Consider the following 14,102-nt stretch of genomic DNA (forward strand, 5'->3'; position numbering starts at 1 on the left):
AGTTAAAATACAGCCAGTGCTGCATGATGACCAGTTTAGTGGACAGATGATTAATAATTTCCTCCCAACATGAAATCAATACTCAGAAGTTTTAACAGCTTCATCACTTCTTGGATGCTACTTGATGGTTACAAATTTTATTTACCTACCGGGGTCTCCTGTTACAGTAGGATTGGCGACAAGTTCCTGAGCTGCACATTTCTTCCATTCCGTCGGCCATCTTGGTTTTCAGAGATTTGTGTTGCACTTACAACACCTGGCCAGTGGGTGGCAGTGTACGGCAAGACGCACGGGGATCCAGTGTAGTGGCTTACACGCACACACAGCCAAAACCAACAGATGCATAAGCTCCTTCAGACCCTCACATCTCACTGCTCAACTCTTTCAAGTGCAGGTAGCGTCGGCACATCTCCAACCAGGCCGCTTTCTCCTTTTCTTCTCTTTTTCTCTGCCAATATTTTAACTTTTGTACTCCATTTGTTCACCTTTTTACTTCTGTATTTACGGTTTTATTATGTTTGCTTATGTATGTTTTTTCTGTCTAGCCATTGTGATATTTATTTTTTGCTGCCGCAGCAAAACTAAGAGCCCCTTAGGAACAAATAACGGTTTTGAATGTGATGTCATCATTCCCCTGCAAACCTTAAGCAGATGTTTTGGCTACTAACTATGTTGACAGGAGGACGTAGGTAAGGAGTAGACAGAGAGAATATTATATATTACTATAGGAACTGTTGCATCGTACCTGTTCACAGCTTTACTCAGGATCTTTCCTTCACTCTGACTTTCTATATGAGAAGAACATTGTAGCTTTTGTCACCTTATTAGCAAGACAAGTGATATTAATTGTTCAAATGTCCCTGTCATTTGTTTGGATTATACACATTCTTAAAATAGATTCAGTAAAGAGCTAATCTGACTAATAAAGACTTTAAAGGTTTGGTGTGTAGTATTTGGTGGCATCTAGAGGTGACGGTGCAGAACTGAAAAATCAGTCAAACTGAAGGAGAACAACACTGGCGGACGTGAAAACCAAAAAAGCAAATAACCCCGTCTAGAACCACTGTTTGATTTGTCCTTTTTGGGCTACAGTAGAACAACATGGTGGACTTCGTAGAAGAAGACCCGCTCCATATGTAAACATAAAAAGCATAATCTGAGGCAGAGGTGTCCACACATTTTTAAATGCAAAGTGAACTTGCTTGATTAACCAATATTGTGTGAAGGGCCACATATAGTATATTTTAAAAGACAAGCTGTGGGCTGTTTAAAATAGATCCGTGGGCCACAACTGGCCCCCGTGCCTGACTTTGGACATGCCTGTTTTAAGGTAACAAAAACACGACGATTCGTCTTTTCAGGTTATTATAAACAAATGAGAGCATAATTATAATTATTAAATTCTATTTCTGCCAATAGATGCTGCTGAATCCTACGCACTGGACCTTTAAGTAAAGTTTTTATCAGGAGTTCATCGATTGATACAAAACAATGACTCACAGATATTCTTTCTGTGATAACACATTCAAATAGAGTTCAGAAAATCTACACACGTCCCAGTAAAATCACCTTGTTTAACTTTTTCATGGCAACCTTTCTAGATAAAATGTTTAATGTACGTATGAACATTTCTGCCGATATGACTGGTTGATAAGACGCTGCTTTATGTATGTGAATTTAATGAGTCGAAATTTGCCCTGGTTGTGACTTCTCTCAGGATCGTCTCGGGAGAGCTTCATCTAAGCTGTTAGTAGGATATATTTTACAGATTTGTTTGAAAATGTTACGTAAAAATAAATATGGCATGTTTACATGTAACCTAAGTTTTAATAGGTTTTTATTTTGCTCAGTACATTTTTACAAGCATTGTATTTTATGTTTGTATCTGCCTGTGGGCCATCACAATAAGATTAGGCATAATATGCTGACTACAGAAGTGCTACATGATGTTATCTGCAATTAGGTGGAGAAACAAATGTGCATATATCTGTATCAGCAGTTGGTCAAAATAAATCAAGAATGAAAATATTAGCAAATCGGATATCGGTAAAAATCCACCATTGTGCATCCTTGGTTCAGCCCTCCTGGAGATGTTCCCTTTACAGCTGATTAACTGAACACATGCACTTCCTGTTCAAGCAACAACAAACTTGCTTTATTGCACACCGAAGCAACACGAGTGACACACGGCCCCACACTGCAACACAGCTGAGGACAAATGAGTCAGAGCAGCATTTCACTCAGACGGTGTCACAAACTGACACCTACAGCTAAATCTGCCGGGATTAAACTCCCGTACGCCTGTGAATCTACAGAGGGCAGTGGGTTGGAGGTGTGGAAGGTGGAGCTGTGTGCTGTTTATTGACTGCAGAGTGATAATACGTCAGGAGGGTACAGCTACGTCGCCCTCTGCTGTTCAGTTAGATGTCCCGCAGGTCCCTCTGGATGTCCCACAGCGTGTTGGCACTGGCCTGCAGTTGGGCCACCTCGTCGTCTGTCAGGGTCATGTTGACCACGCTGGCCACGCCTCCGTTGTTCAGCACGCAGGGCAGACTCAGGTACACCTCCTCACTGATCCCGTACATGCCCTGTGCACAATCAACCACATCATTACTGTCCATAATAGAACATACACCTTTAAGACAGAGACAACTGTCAGAAGATAGACTTCATAAACTGCAAAAATGTGGATTCTTGTGCTAAAATTTGAAAAGCCTGAACCAAAAGAAAGAGTCATCTACAAAGCAAGCCACAATTTGAAGCTGAATGAAAAGACTTAAAGCTAAAAGTCACTATTACTTCATTTATTTGGTCCACCTTTGTTTAAATGTCACATCCAATGAAAAAAAGATATTTTATACAGTATACATCTTTTGTTCTTCATACAGTAGGTGTATAAGAAAAATTAACTTGGAGTGGAATTTATATCTACAAATACAAATGTCTATAAAGCTTTTGAATAATGGCAAATAAAGCCAGAGGTGGCATTGGATTATGACAATTTGCTCATTTGCACTTTAGAGGTATTTTTGGTGTATGTATTAAAAAATATGTCTGCTACAAGGCTGCATAGCAACATGCTGTCTGCAGGCAAAGGCAGTTTGGTTTGGAAACAGTTATTCATGCATTCATAGCCAGTCGTTTAGATTATTGCAATGCCATGCTCTCTGGCATCAGTAAAAAATCCCTCTTTCAGCACACCCAAAACTCTGCTGCCAGAATCTTGGCTGAGACTAGAAAACATAACCACAGCACACCAGTTCTGGCTTCCCTACACTGGTCATCTGTTGCTTTTAGAATTAATTTTATTGATTACTTACTAAGCCCTGAGAGGCCTTGCTCCAAGTTATATAACAGATCTTTTATTGCCCTATGTTCCCTCTCTCACCCTGAGGATGCATCTTTTCTTCTTGTTCCGAGGTCCAGATTAATTCACAAAGGTGACAGAGCCTTTGCAGTCAGAGCTCCACGACTTTGGAATGACCTGCCTGAGGAGATCAGGGCTGCAAACTCTGTCTCATCGTTTAAATCACTTCTGAAAACCTACTTGTTTCAAATTGCCTTTCGGTGTTTTTAACTGCTTTATTATTACGTGTTTTTACGTTTATGTATTCTATTTTTACTGCTTTTATCTTGTTTTATTGTTTTGTCTTTTATTCAGTTTTGTAAAGCACTTTGAAACTGTTTTGAAAGGTGCTATATAAATAAACTTTATTATTATTATTATTATTATAAGTTAAAGAAGCTCTATGTGACATGTGTATCTTGGCTGTAGGGTAGGTGTTTTCTCAACAACGCTGTCAGTGTTATCAGCAGTATGAGAGCAGTGCAGAGTGGCGGCCATGAGCTAGCCAGTGGGATACACACAAGCACTAACATGCATGCGCAACCAGACTGTCAACCATGACAAAGAACAGAGAAGCTCCGATTACAACACACACACAGGTAGTGTGACCTCATGATCTGCTCAGGACGCCATTACTCCAATTTATCGATACATGGCAAAGTGGTTTGCTGCTGTATTAATGCTCTGGATGTCATAGTTTAAATATTTGTTTCAGCTCTGTCTGAAATGTGTGTGAAAATGAATCTGAGTGTGTGTGAGCAGCCTTTACCTTCACCATGGTGGAAACGGGATGAATCCTGTTCATGTTCCTGATGAGGCTCTCAGTCAGGTCGGCTACACTCAGACCAATGGCCCAGTTGGTGTAACCCTTCAGTTTGATCACCTCGTAGGCACTGAGACACACAACAAACAAAAAAAGGTGTGGGCTGAGGGACAGTTTTCAGACTGCTTCATGTTTGGATTTATTGCAGACAGCTGATTTTAAAGGTGATGAAGCAGATGAGAGGTGCTGAAAATAAACTGATAGAACACAATAACACTCTCACAAGCAGGACGGCTGCTTTTGTCCTCTAGACTGATGAAAGAGACACAGACAGTGACTCAGTCTCAGAGTCAGACAGAGACAGACAGCACTGAATGCATAATGACATTTGTTATTTCTTGTCCTCAAATATAAGATGACCTCACTTTTTCACTCTCCTTTTTTCACACCAATACAATATGAGCTTATACAGGTGACAGCTGAAGGCGATACTGATAAAATTAGTTCACTTTGTCTCTGTTTTGATACGTGACAATTGTTATTACAGTACCAGTATTCAAAATCAGATAAAAGAAAGTTTAAATATTGCATAATATCATTTAGACAAAAGATTTTTAGTGTTTTACTGGAGTAAGGACCTGTAACTTTAAACAAAATATTCTGAAAACTATATGTATTTCAAAAAGCAGAGAGGACCATCGGCTGACGATCATAGAACAAAGAACTCCCACAACCTGTCTGCTACACTTGCAATAATAGGAAATCTATTGGGAACAAGAGTAACATTTTAATACAGAGACTTTCATCAAGTTCCTGATAACTTTCCTGTTATTGTAAGTGCAGCAGACAGTCTTTGCTAAACTATACATATTTAAAATGATGATTATTTTACCTGTTCACCACCATCTTGTGTGTTTCCATCCAGTTCTCCTCGTCACAGTCGGTGCCGATGTCTGGGTTTAACGTCTGCAGGTTGACTCCAGCCACGTTTGTTCCACTCCACACAGGCACTGAAACACACATTGAAACCATTGACCTTCGTCCACACGCTTCACACATCACACAGTCACAGTCTGAACTACCGTTTGTCGATAACATCATAAAACATAACATAAGTCCCACAGATCCTCACCACTGGTGTCTCCGTGTTCTCCCAGGATCCAGCCGTTGAAGCTGCTGGGGTGGATTCCCAGTTTATCGGCCATCAGGTAGCGGAAGCGCGCTGAGTCCAAGTTGGTGCCGCTACCGATGACGCGGTGCTGGGGAAGGCCGCTCAGTTTCCAGGTTACATAAGTCAGCACATCAACTGTTGAATAGCATTGTTAAGCGTTATTAAAGGGTGCGTACTGTATGTCTGTAGGAATGCGTGTTGAGACAGTACCTGGGTTAGAAACCACAATGATGGTGCAGTCGGGGCTGTATCGGACAATGTGAGGGACGATGTGTTTAAAGATGTTGACGTTTCTCTGGACGAGGTTCAGCCTGCTCTCTCCCTCCTGCTGGCGGACTCCGGCTGTCACCACCACGATGCGGGAGTTTGCTGTCACAGAGTAGTCTGAGAGAGAAGGAGATGTGTCATAATGGGTAAATGAAACGGCGAGCAGAGTGCTATTTTATTCTGCTTATTTATGTGTTTCCAGTAAAAACAGGAAGCTAGAGGGGGACTTGTCACAGATATTGATTAGCTTTCATAGTAGCCAATAGTGCTGAATGTGCACGCCCCCCTGGCAAATTTCAGATTGACAGTAGCTACTAGCTCAACATAGACAACAACCTGAGGAAAGCCTGCTCTCTGTTGTGGAGGACTTTTTGTCTATGCTTGCAGATTTTATAGACAATCTGCGTGAAATACTTGTGATTAAAAAAACCCCTTAAACATCTATTTTGATTTCATGGGAACATTAAGTATCTTCACTTTCAATTTCTTCTCATAACTCAGGTATCTTTTAATGAATAAACCTTCCAGCTGGTAAGAATCTTGGTTATTTTAAATGCAAGTGAGGGCAAAAATGGTTTAGTCACAATGCCTACCTGTTAGCTGCACCCTGCACTGTCTGACGTATAAACTTGCCTTTGTCTGCGACTATTTTGGGAGTTTTTAGGAAGAGGCTGCCGTGCTGCAGGTCCATCATCTCTCCTTTCAGCTTGTCCTCCATCACATCCACCAGGGCCAGTTCATCAGCCAGCTCCTGCACACATCAGGGAGGTTCAGAACGACACACACAACAATGCTTCCCCTAACAGTACAGTCATTCACCAATCTACCTGTTCTTTAAGTTCCAGATGACATAACCTCAACAGAGAGGTTCAAGCTGTCTGTTTTAGGCACTAAATATATAACTAACACATCCACAAGTCATTTTAAACAACAGTTGTCTGCATGTATGTTTTCCTGAAAGGTCACATTTGATGTTGCTTTGGCTACTTTTACACAGATGACACTCTATTATATTTAGAGCATTAATAATGACTGAAAACTTCCTCACTCAATTCAGATGAAATGTAATGTTCATACAATGGCCACAAATCAAATCAAAACCTGATCATAAATGCTTATATATGTGTTGGCAATACTAAGCTACTGTGCATGCTCTGACCTGCTTTGCAACCAGTATAATGAGGGTTAAAACTTCTCATAGTGGAGTTAAGGGTCTAGTGTGTAGGATCTAATGGCATCTAGTGGTGAAGCTGAAGAACAGAAACTTCTCCCATGTGCCAAGTGTGTAGTAGGGAACTATAATGGCTGAGTTAAAAAACGCAAACAGCCCTGTCTGGAGCTAGTGTTCGGTTTGTCTGTTATGGGCTAGTGTAGAAACAACATGGTGGACATAATGGAAGAAGACACGCTTCTTGAGTAGATATAAACAGACAGGAAGCTGCTGTCCATTTTTATTTGCTGTAATAGAAAGTCATCAGAGTTGTTCTCCTTTGCTGAAAAATACTGTTTTCTGTCACTGTCAGACACCTTAAGGACAGTGAAGGGATAACAGATCAGACACTGAGAGATCAGTAGTAATCCAGTGTGAGTCTCGGAGGATCCTAAGTATTACCCCGTCTTGTGACACCAGCAGGCATGAAGATAATCTGAGCAAAGGTAAAATGAGTGTGGCTCTTACCCTGAGCAGGATGCTAACAGCACAGGCCATGCCAACCTGGCCCACGCCTACCACTGTCACTTTATTCCTCGGGGGCTCAGGAGGACCACTGAACAGTGGGGTGATCAGCTTCTGCAGAATTGAGGCCATGTTCAGTGCTGAGGGAGAGTAAAATGAAATAAGAGGAGGAAGGAGAAAGAGAGGGAGAAGAGTGTTCCTGGTTAGAAAACATGCCGACCACAGACAAGTGGCAAACACTCTGCACAGCTGAGGGTAACAGTCCTGCATCCAGAAAACAGGCTGCGTGCTCAAACTTCATAAATACTGCATTCAGGACGTCACATTTTATATTCTGAGTGTAGAGGGATTACACATCAAGCCTGACATCTATCTCAGTGGCACTAAGAGAAGCGAGACTTCGCTGTCGTCTAGATCCATTACCTAAACACAGAGCAAACACACTGGCTGAACGCTGTCCAACACATTATCTTTTTGCAGAGTTCACCTTGAAATGACAAGCAGCCAGACACAAAAACAGCAGCAATACTTGCATTGTTTGGCGAGGCTCCGAGCTGCGAGGTATAAATACCAACATGTAATCAGCATGGCAAAGTGAATGGGTACCTAAGGTGTGTTCCCACAGAGCTGCGCACCCCCTGCATCCACAACACCTCCCACAGTCACTGTTTGTGCAGTCCAGACAGTCGAGGCAGGTATCCGGTCAGCTGCAGCGGCTGCACAGAGCACATGTGACTCAGAGCCGGCTCCTCTCCTCTCCCCTCCACTCTCCTCCCCAAATGGAGGATGGAGCACTATAATCGGATGCCGAACTTGACTGGCTGACTGCAGACTGTTAAAGGAGTTACTGTAATCCCTTAACGCTGCCGCCATCTGCTGCAGCTGAGCTACAGATGAACATTAACCTTGTATTTAATAGGATGTCCCTAAAGAACAATAACTAATTACTTTTATCATACACAGTGTGATAATTATTTTACAAAGTATGTAACGTAAATACTCTCTGAGATAAATGCAGTATGACACATTATCCTATATCACAGCTATAATAACATCACTGTTACATAATGACAGGCAGAAATCTGAATTATGTATGATCAAGCTGCCATGTGGGAATTTTTTTTTACTTCTTCCTGCAGATTTTAGGTGCTGTAATACACGAGGCACGCTCAAACTGTTGTCTGTGCAAGAGATCACTGCATGATATTCAAAAAAATAAAAGATTTTGCTAACGTTCTGACAACTTCCCATCTCTGAATGAGTGTAAAAGGTCCCATTGAAACTGCACTTGTAAACTGCCCATTCATTAACCCCTAATGAAACTGGATTAAAGAGAGAAAGTGTTGTGTGCTCGAAGGATGTAAACACGAGCAGTTAATGAGGTGGCTTGGCCTGCAAGGTCACAGCAGGGACAGTAGGTTTAATGACTTTTAATTACTCTACAATAAAAACATGGTTGGTGTCTAAATAATCAAATATCATCAGAGAATTTGCCTGTATATGGCAACATTTTAGAGACAGCTGTTGTGTTTCAATCTGTCAGATGTTTACTGAGAAAGTTAAGGCACCTTTGAACCTGAACACAAACAGCGTATGGTGCTGATGGCAGACCACCAATGTTGTTTTTGAAAAATGTAATCCAAAAACAGTCCACTTCTTTATGACTTGAGAAGGAGAATTAGGGTCAAACTGAGAAAAAAAACATCTAAAATTTTGAGAATAGAGTCGTAACTGCAAGAAAAAAAAATTGTAATATCATGAGAACATTGTGTAAAAGATTTTATTTTATTTTATTTTATTTAAATTAAATTAAATTAATTTAAATTAAATCTTTAATTTAATGTCTCACAACCTCCCTTCCAGTTGTCTGGGTAAATATTTGAGCCTCAAGGTCCCAGACAAAACTACATTAAAAAGAAACAACCAACTCACACCTCAAGACAGAAACTATCTGCAAATGACTATAAATCAATTTATATTTAGTACATATTTCTTGTTCTTGATTATAGAAAAGTGACATGGCCTTTCAGTGGTTCAGGTGGTAGTTGTCTCAGAGTACTGCTGTCACAGTTAGTGATGACGCAACTTTATGCAGACCTAATTAAACATGGTGGATAAACACATTGCCATAATACATTTCATGTACAATTCTACAAAGCCTGAAAGCCTCTCAAATCTGCATGTAGAATACAGAGAACATGAAGAGGACACATACAAAACAAATGCCCCTTTATAAAAATAAGGTTGCAAAGCATAACTTTCCCCACAGTTAGACAAATGCACCACAAAACAATCTACATGCCTTCTGCAGATATTTCAAATGTCCATATAACAAATAAAATCATGGCTGTTCACCTGTTGTCTCGGGGGTCCAGTTACGCTGAGAGTCAGTTCTGGTCCGTTCTCAAACTCTTCAGTAAGACTCACCCTTGGTGTGCTGCACTGTGTGCCTGCTCCCCTTTCTGTTGTGCTGTCAGGCTGCAGCCTTCTGGATTTAATTGATTAAGCCTCTCCATCCCCTACAAAGTCTCAGTTTGGCACTGCAAGGGTCACCTCAGGCAGCTGGTGCACATCCACCTGCAACAACACACACTTCCTATTCAATAATAAAGAAAAAAAAGCTCGTTTAAAAAATGTTACACAAACCAGTTCACAGTTATGATAATCTATGCCCTCTGTGCAACTCCACATAGAAAACATCTCTATTTTACATACGCAATGTTAGACTTAATCTGTAACTACAATTAAGCACCTAGTTCATAGCTTCTCTGCACTGGTTAAAGGGACAGTTCACCCCTTAACATACATATTTTTCCTCTTACCTGTAGTGCTATTTATCGGTCTAGATTTTTTTTTTCTTAAATATATTTTTATTGCTTTTTGGTTCCAGAGTAAACACACATCAAGCATTTAGCATAGAAAAATATTTCTGACGGTCTAGATTGTTTTGGTATGAGTTGCTGAGTGTTGGACATGGACATAGAGATGTCTGCTTCTCTCAAATATGATGGAACTAGATGGCACTTAGCTTGTGGCTGCCAAAAAAACCTCAAAAACAAAACAAATCAAAACAATACAAAACACAACAAAACGGAAACATTTGAAAACTGCACAGTAATGTCTTTCCACAAATCATGACCTGGTTACTCAAGATAATCCACAGACCTTGTTGTGAGCAGTTTCCTGTAGGAACTACTTTCTTTCTATCAAACTACTCCCACCAATCGCCAATCACCAATCACTGTGCAGAAGGAAGAGTGCATCTACTCATGAATGAGATGCTGGTGCTCATGACAGCACAAAATGTGAGTATCCATGTTATTAATATTCATTATCAATATTAAATAAGTGTCTAATATTTTAAAACTAGTGGTTTTTGCAGATGACACAAATATTTTATGTTCGGGGGAGGATTTACAGCAGCTATTATTGGTGGTCAAAAGTGAATTGCAAAAAATAAAGTGTTGGTTTGATGTAAACAAATTATCGTTAAACCTGAACAAAACTAAGTTTATGATATTTGGAAATCGTCAAATTAAGCAAGAAGTACATTTGGAAACTGAAAATCTTGAAATCGAAAGAGTCTACGAAATTAAGTTTCTTGGTGTTTTAACTGATCATAAGCTCTGCTGGAAACCTCACATCAAATATTTGTGCTCCAAAGTATCCAGAAACATTGGAATACTGGGTAAAACGAAACACATTTTAGATCAGAAATCACTTCAAATTCTGTACTCTGCACTTAGAGATCCATATCTGTCCTACTGTATTGAGGTATGGGGAAATGCATACAAAAGCACTTTACAAAAGATTTGCACTTTACAAAAAAGAGTCATAAGGATGGTTCATCATGCTGGGTACCTTGAGCATACTAATCTTTTGTTCTTAAAATCGGGTATGTTAAAATTCAGGGACCTAGTTAAATTCAAAACTGTTCAAATTCTGTTTAAAGCCTATAATAACTGTTATCAAGCAACATTCAAATGATGTTCATGGTCAGAGAGGGAAAATACAATTTAAGAGGGAATCATAATTTTAAACATCCTACCATCCATTCGACTCTGAAAAGTATGTGCATCTCTGTCTGTAGTGTAAAACTGTGGAATAAACTAGATGAGGACACAAAAATGTGCATTAACTTAAAACAATTTAAACACAACTACAAACAATCAGCTTTGCTTCCTTCAGCCCCTTCTCGAAATTGCACGTTATCACAGTGTGCCATTTGTTTTTTTTTTCTATTACATATACTGCCTGTTTTTATGCTTGTGCTTGTTTGAGACAAATAAAAATCAAATCAAATCAAATCAAATATGAATGGCTGAGTTGTAACTTAACTAACCCTGTGGAGCTAGGTGAGCTAGCAGTAGATAAACATTCCCTCCTATATAGTGATTCAGTTGGTGGTTGTAGTTCGGTAGAAATAAGAAAAAAATCCACAGAGACATTACTAAGTTTTTCGAATGCATATTTTTTTGCACTTTGAGCACCACAAGCTGAGTGCCACCTAGTTCTATTACATTAACACTTTGCAACTAACACCAAACGATCTAGACTGATAGCACTATGGGTGAGTGGAAAAAAAATATAGATTTTTGATTTTGTGGTGGACTGTCCCTTTAAGGTCCAGTTGAGTAGCCACTGCAGTGTTTTGGCTGAGCTGACTGTTTCACATGAAAGTGACTCCGGTGTTTCAGAGCCAGAGAGCTGCTGGGGGCCTCTGAGCTGCTCCAGAACAGATGGATTTCAGGGAGTGAGTCTAATATTGGCAGAGTCATGACAGACAACAGGTTTCAGTCATTTACTCAACCTTAAATATGAGCGTCTTGAGGACCCTGACTGCTGAGCTACAATTCTCAGTCAAAGCACAGACACAACAGAGCCAGCAGGGGGAGAATCACTGTTCGAGTATGACTACTGCAAGAGAAACTATGAGATGACAAGACATTTATTATCTGTGAAGGGCAGCTATACTCAGGATCAATATTAGCCTTAAATACATATTGGCTGTCAGTATTTGCTCACAATCAAGTCATGCTCTCCACTTCAGAATATGACAGAGTTTCTGACTGACCTACAGACTAAAAGCTTTAAAGGTCACATACTATCATTTTCAGGTTTGTACTCGTATTTTGTGTGTGAACAAACTTACATACTTTAATTGCCATAAAACACACTATTTTCCATATACTGTCTGCCTGAATATACGTGAATTCTCTCACTGTCTGAAATGCTCCAATTTTAGCACCTGTCTCCTTAAGTCCCCTCCCAAAAAAGCCCAGCCTGCTCTGATCAGTGTTTCCAGGTCTTCCACGTCTGCTTCCTCAGTGCAGTTGGAGAATAACTGAGACAGCACTGTGGCAGCAGTTTTACCTTTATATAGCATAACTGTGACATCACAACTTCACTGAAGTCCTGACAGCTTGTTTAAAGGCAAATTTTTTGAATACCGACTGAGGGCTTTTTTGTGGATTGAGTGTTCTGATATAAAGCACCTATACCTGCTGTAAAATAATTTTTAAAAAAAAATAAAATAAATGGAGTTTTTACAATATGGGACCTTTAAAGTGTTTTTCCCCTCTTAAGGCTTATTTGAAATTAGTGAAGCAACTTTACTGGCTGCACTCAGGAACTGCCAACAAACAAACATAAGAATATATTTTATCTGTGTCTCAGTTTAGTGTCCCATGATCTAGGTAGGATTTCAGAGGCTGTCCTGAATGACGAAGGACACAGATAACATTGTAATTTTATGGTGTTAAATATGCAAAGCCTACATTTGTCTCTTCCACAATCATGCTGTAGGACCACTGTGGGGCCACTTTGCAGCATTCAGGCATTTGCTCAGAGGAAGACCATGGTGAAGGGCATTTTCTTTTCAACATTTGGGTGGAGACACATATGAAGTGGAAGGTCTGAGGGTTCTCACCCAAGACATTTTAAGCATCAAACAGTTCATTTCTTGTATTCCGGTTAATTTCTTATGCCCCAATTTTAAGCATCAGTTTATGGTGGAAATGTCATGATACTTACTGCCCTAATAATACAGAGCTGCTTCATCTTATTTCAGCTCTATGGCAGAGTGCAACCATTGCTTTTAAGGTACTGTCACCACCACCGTTAGTGGAGGGACTGTTGTGTCTATAATTTGCGATCTAGCAGTTCATCAGTGTTTTTATTGGGGTGGGGGTTGGAGGGGAGGTTCCTCTCCCCCCAGAAATCTACTCCTCTGTCCCACAGCCATGTGCATTTCAGTATATGATGGAAAACCCATGGGGATCTGTCACATTCACATAAAGCAGTGAAGCAGCTCTTTAACCAGACGAAAGACACTTCTGGACTCACTATACTGCAAGACAGCAATGTTTAAATGGAAACATGTAACAATTGGTGCTCTTGTGTGGATTTCAAAAAAATTCTCATTCAAAGGTGGTCACAAACTGTGTTATCCACTTTAAATACACTATAAGCAACATGGAGTGGGTGGAAAGGGGGGTTTCTACCTTACAAGGCACAGCAGCTGCTGCCAATCTGGACAGGTGTCCTCTGTAGGAGTTGCTTCTTATAGACCCCCTACAGGGAGAACAGCGGGGTGCTGAAGGGACTTAACTGGTAAAGCTGTCACGATGTGTACACATTCAGGTGTAGAGGCATGAGGATAGAAGGAAAATTAGCATGGTAACAAAATGTTAATTGAAACTCTCAATCACATCCATGTTCACATAAATGGAAAGCAATGGAAAACTTTTCCAAAATCCTACAAAGTATGGATTACTTGGGAAAGATGGTTAGTAGTAATGTATCTGTGTGCTGTGATAAATTGTTTAAAACATTTGGCACTGCCCTTAAAAGATGCTCAGAAAAGAAAAAATATCTGGTA

At 40.1% G+C, this 14,102-nt stretch overlaps 1 protein-coding gene across 4 annotated transcripts; it reads right to left on the reverse strand.

Annotated features, from left to right (window-relative positions):
- Positions 1-1,851: 1,851 nt before the first annotated feature.
- ldhbb (lactate dehydrogenase Bb) lies at positions 1,852-9,736 on the reverse strand. 4 transcript variants are annotated; one of them, XM_049574339.1, is made up of 8 exons: positions 9,650-9,736; positions 7,226-7,362; positions 6,181-6,298; positions 5,491-5,664; positions 5,242-5,415; positions 5,002-5,119; positions 4,116-4,239; positions 1,852-2,588 (listed from the first exon to the last, which is right to left on the reverse strand). In XM_049574339.1, the coding sequence occupies exons 2-8, from the start codon at positions 7,352-7,354 to the stop codon at positions 2,421-2,423; spliced, it is 1,005 nt and encodes a 334-aa protein (XP_049430296.1). In that variant the 5' UTR covers positions 7,355-7,362; positions 9,650-9,736; the 3' UTR covers positions 1,852-2,420. The 4 variants fall into 4 exon arrangements, with proteins under 4 accessions (XP_049430296.1, XP_049430295.1, XP_049430297.1 ...); XM_049574338.1 differs by having other exon boundaries at positions 9,578-9,712; XM_049574340.1 differs by lacking the exon at positions 9,650-9,736 and adding an exon at positions 7,829-8,052.
- Between the last annotated feature and the right edge of the window lie 4,366 nt (positions 9,737-14,102).

The sequence above is a fragment of the Epinephelus fuscoguttatus genome, linkage group LG4 (genome assembly GCF_011397635.1).
Source record: "Epinephelus fuscoguttatus linkage group LG4, E.fuscoguttatus.final_Chr_v1".
Taxonomy (NCBI): domain Eukaryota; kingdom Metazoa; phylum Chordata; class Actinopteri; order Perciformes; family Serranidae; genus Epinephelus; species Epinephelus fuscoguttatus.

Bases quoted from the DNA above. Each gene is read 5' to 3' on its own strand.
- ldhbb (XM_049574337.1), bottom strand. From the start codon at position 7,810: ATGCTGATTACATGTTGGTATTTATACCTCGCAGCTCGGAGCCTCGCC. The intron at 6,299-7,225 runs GTAAGAGCCACA...TGATGTGTGCAG, and splicing joins CTGTTAGCATCCTGCTCAGG to GAGCTGGCTGATGAACTGGC. The intron at 5,665-6,180 runs GCAAGTTTATAC...CTTCTCTCTCAG, and splicing joins CAAAATAGTCGCAGACAAAG to ACTACTCTGTGACAGCAAAC.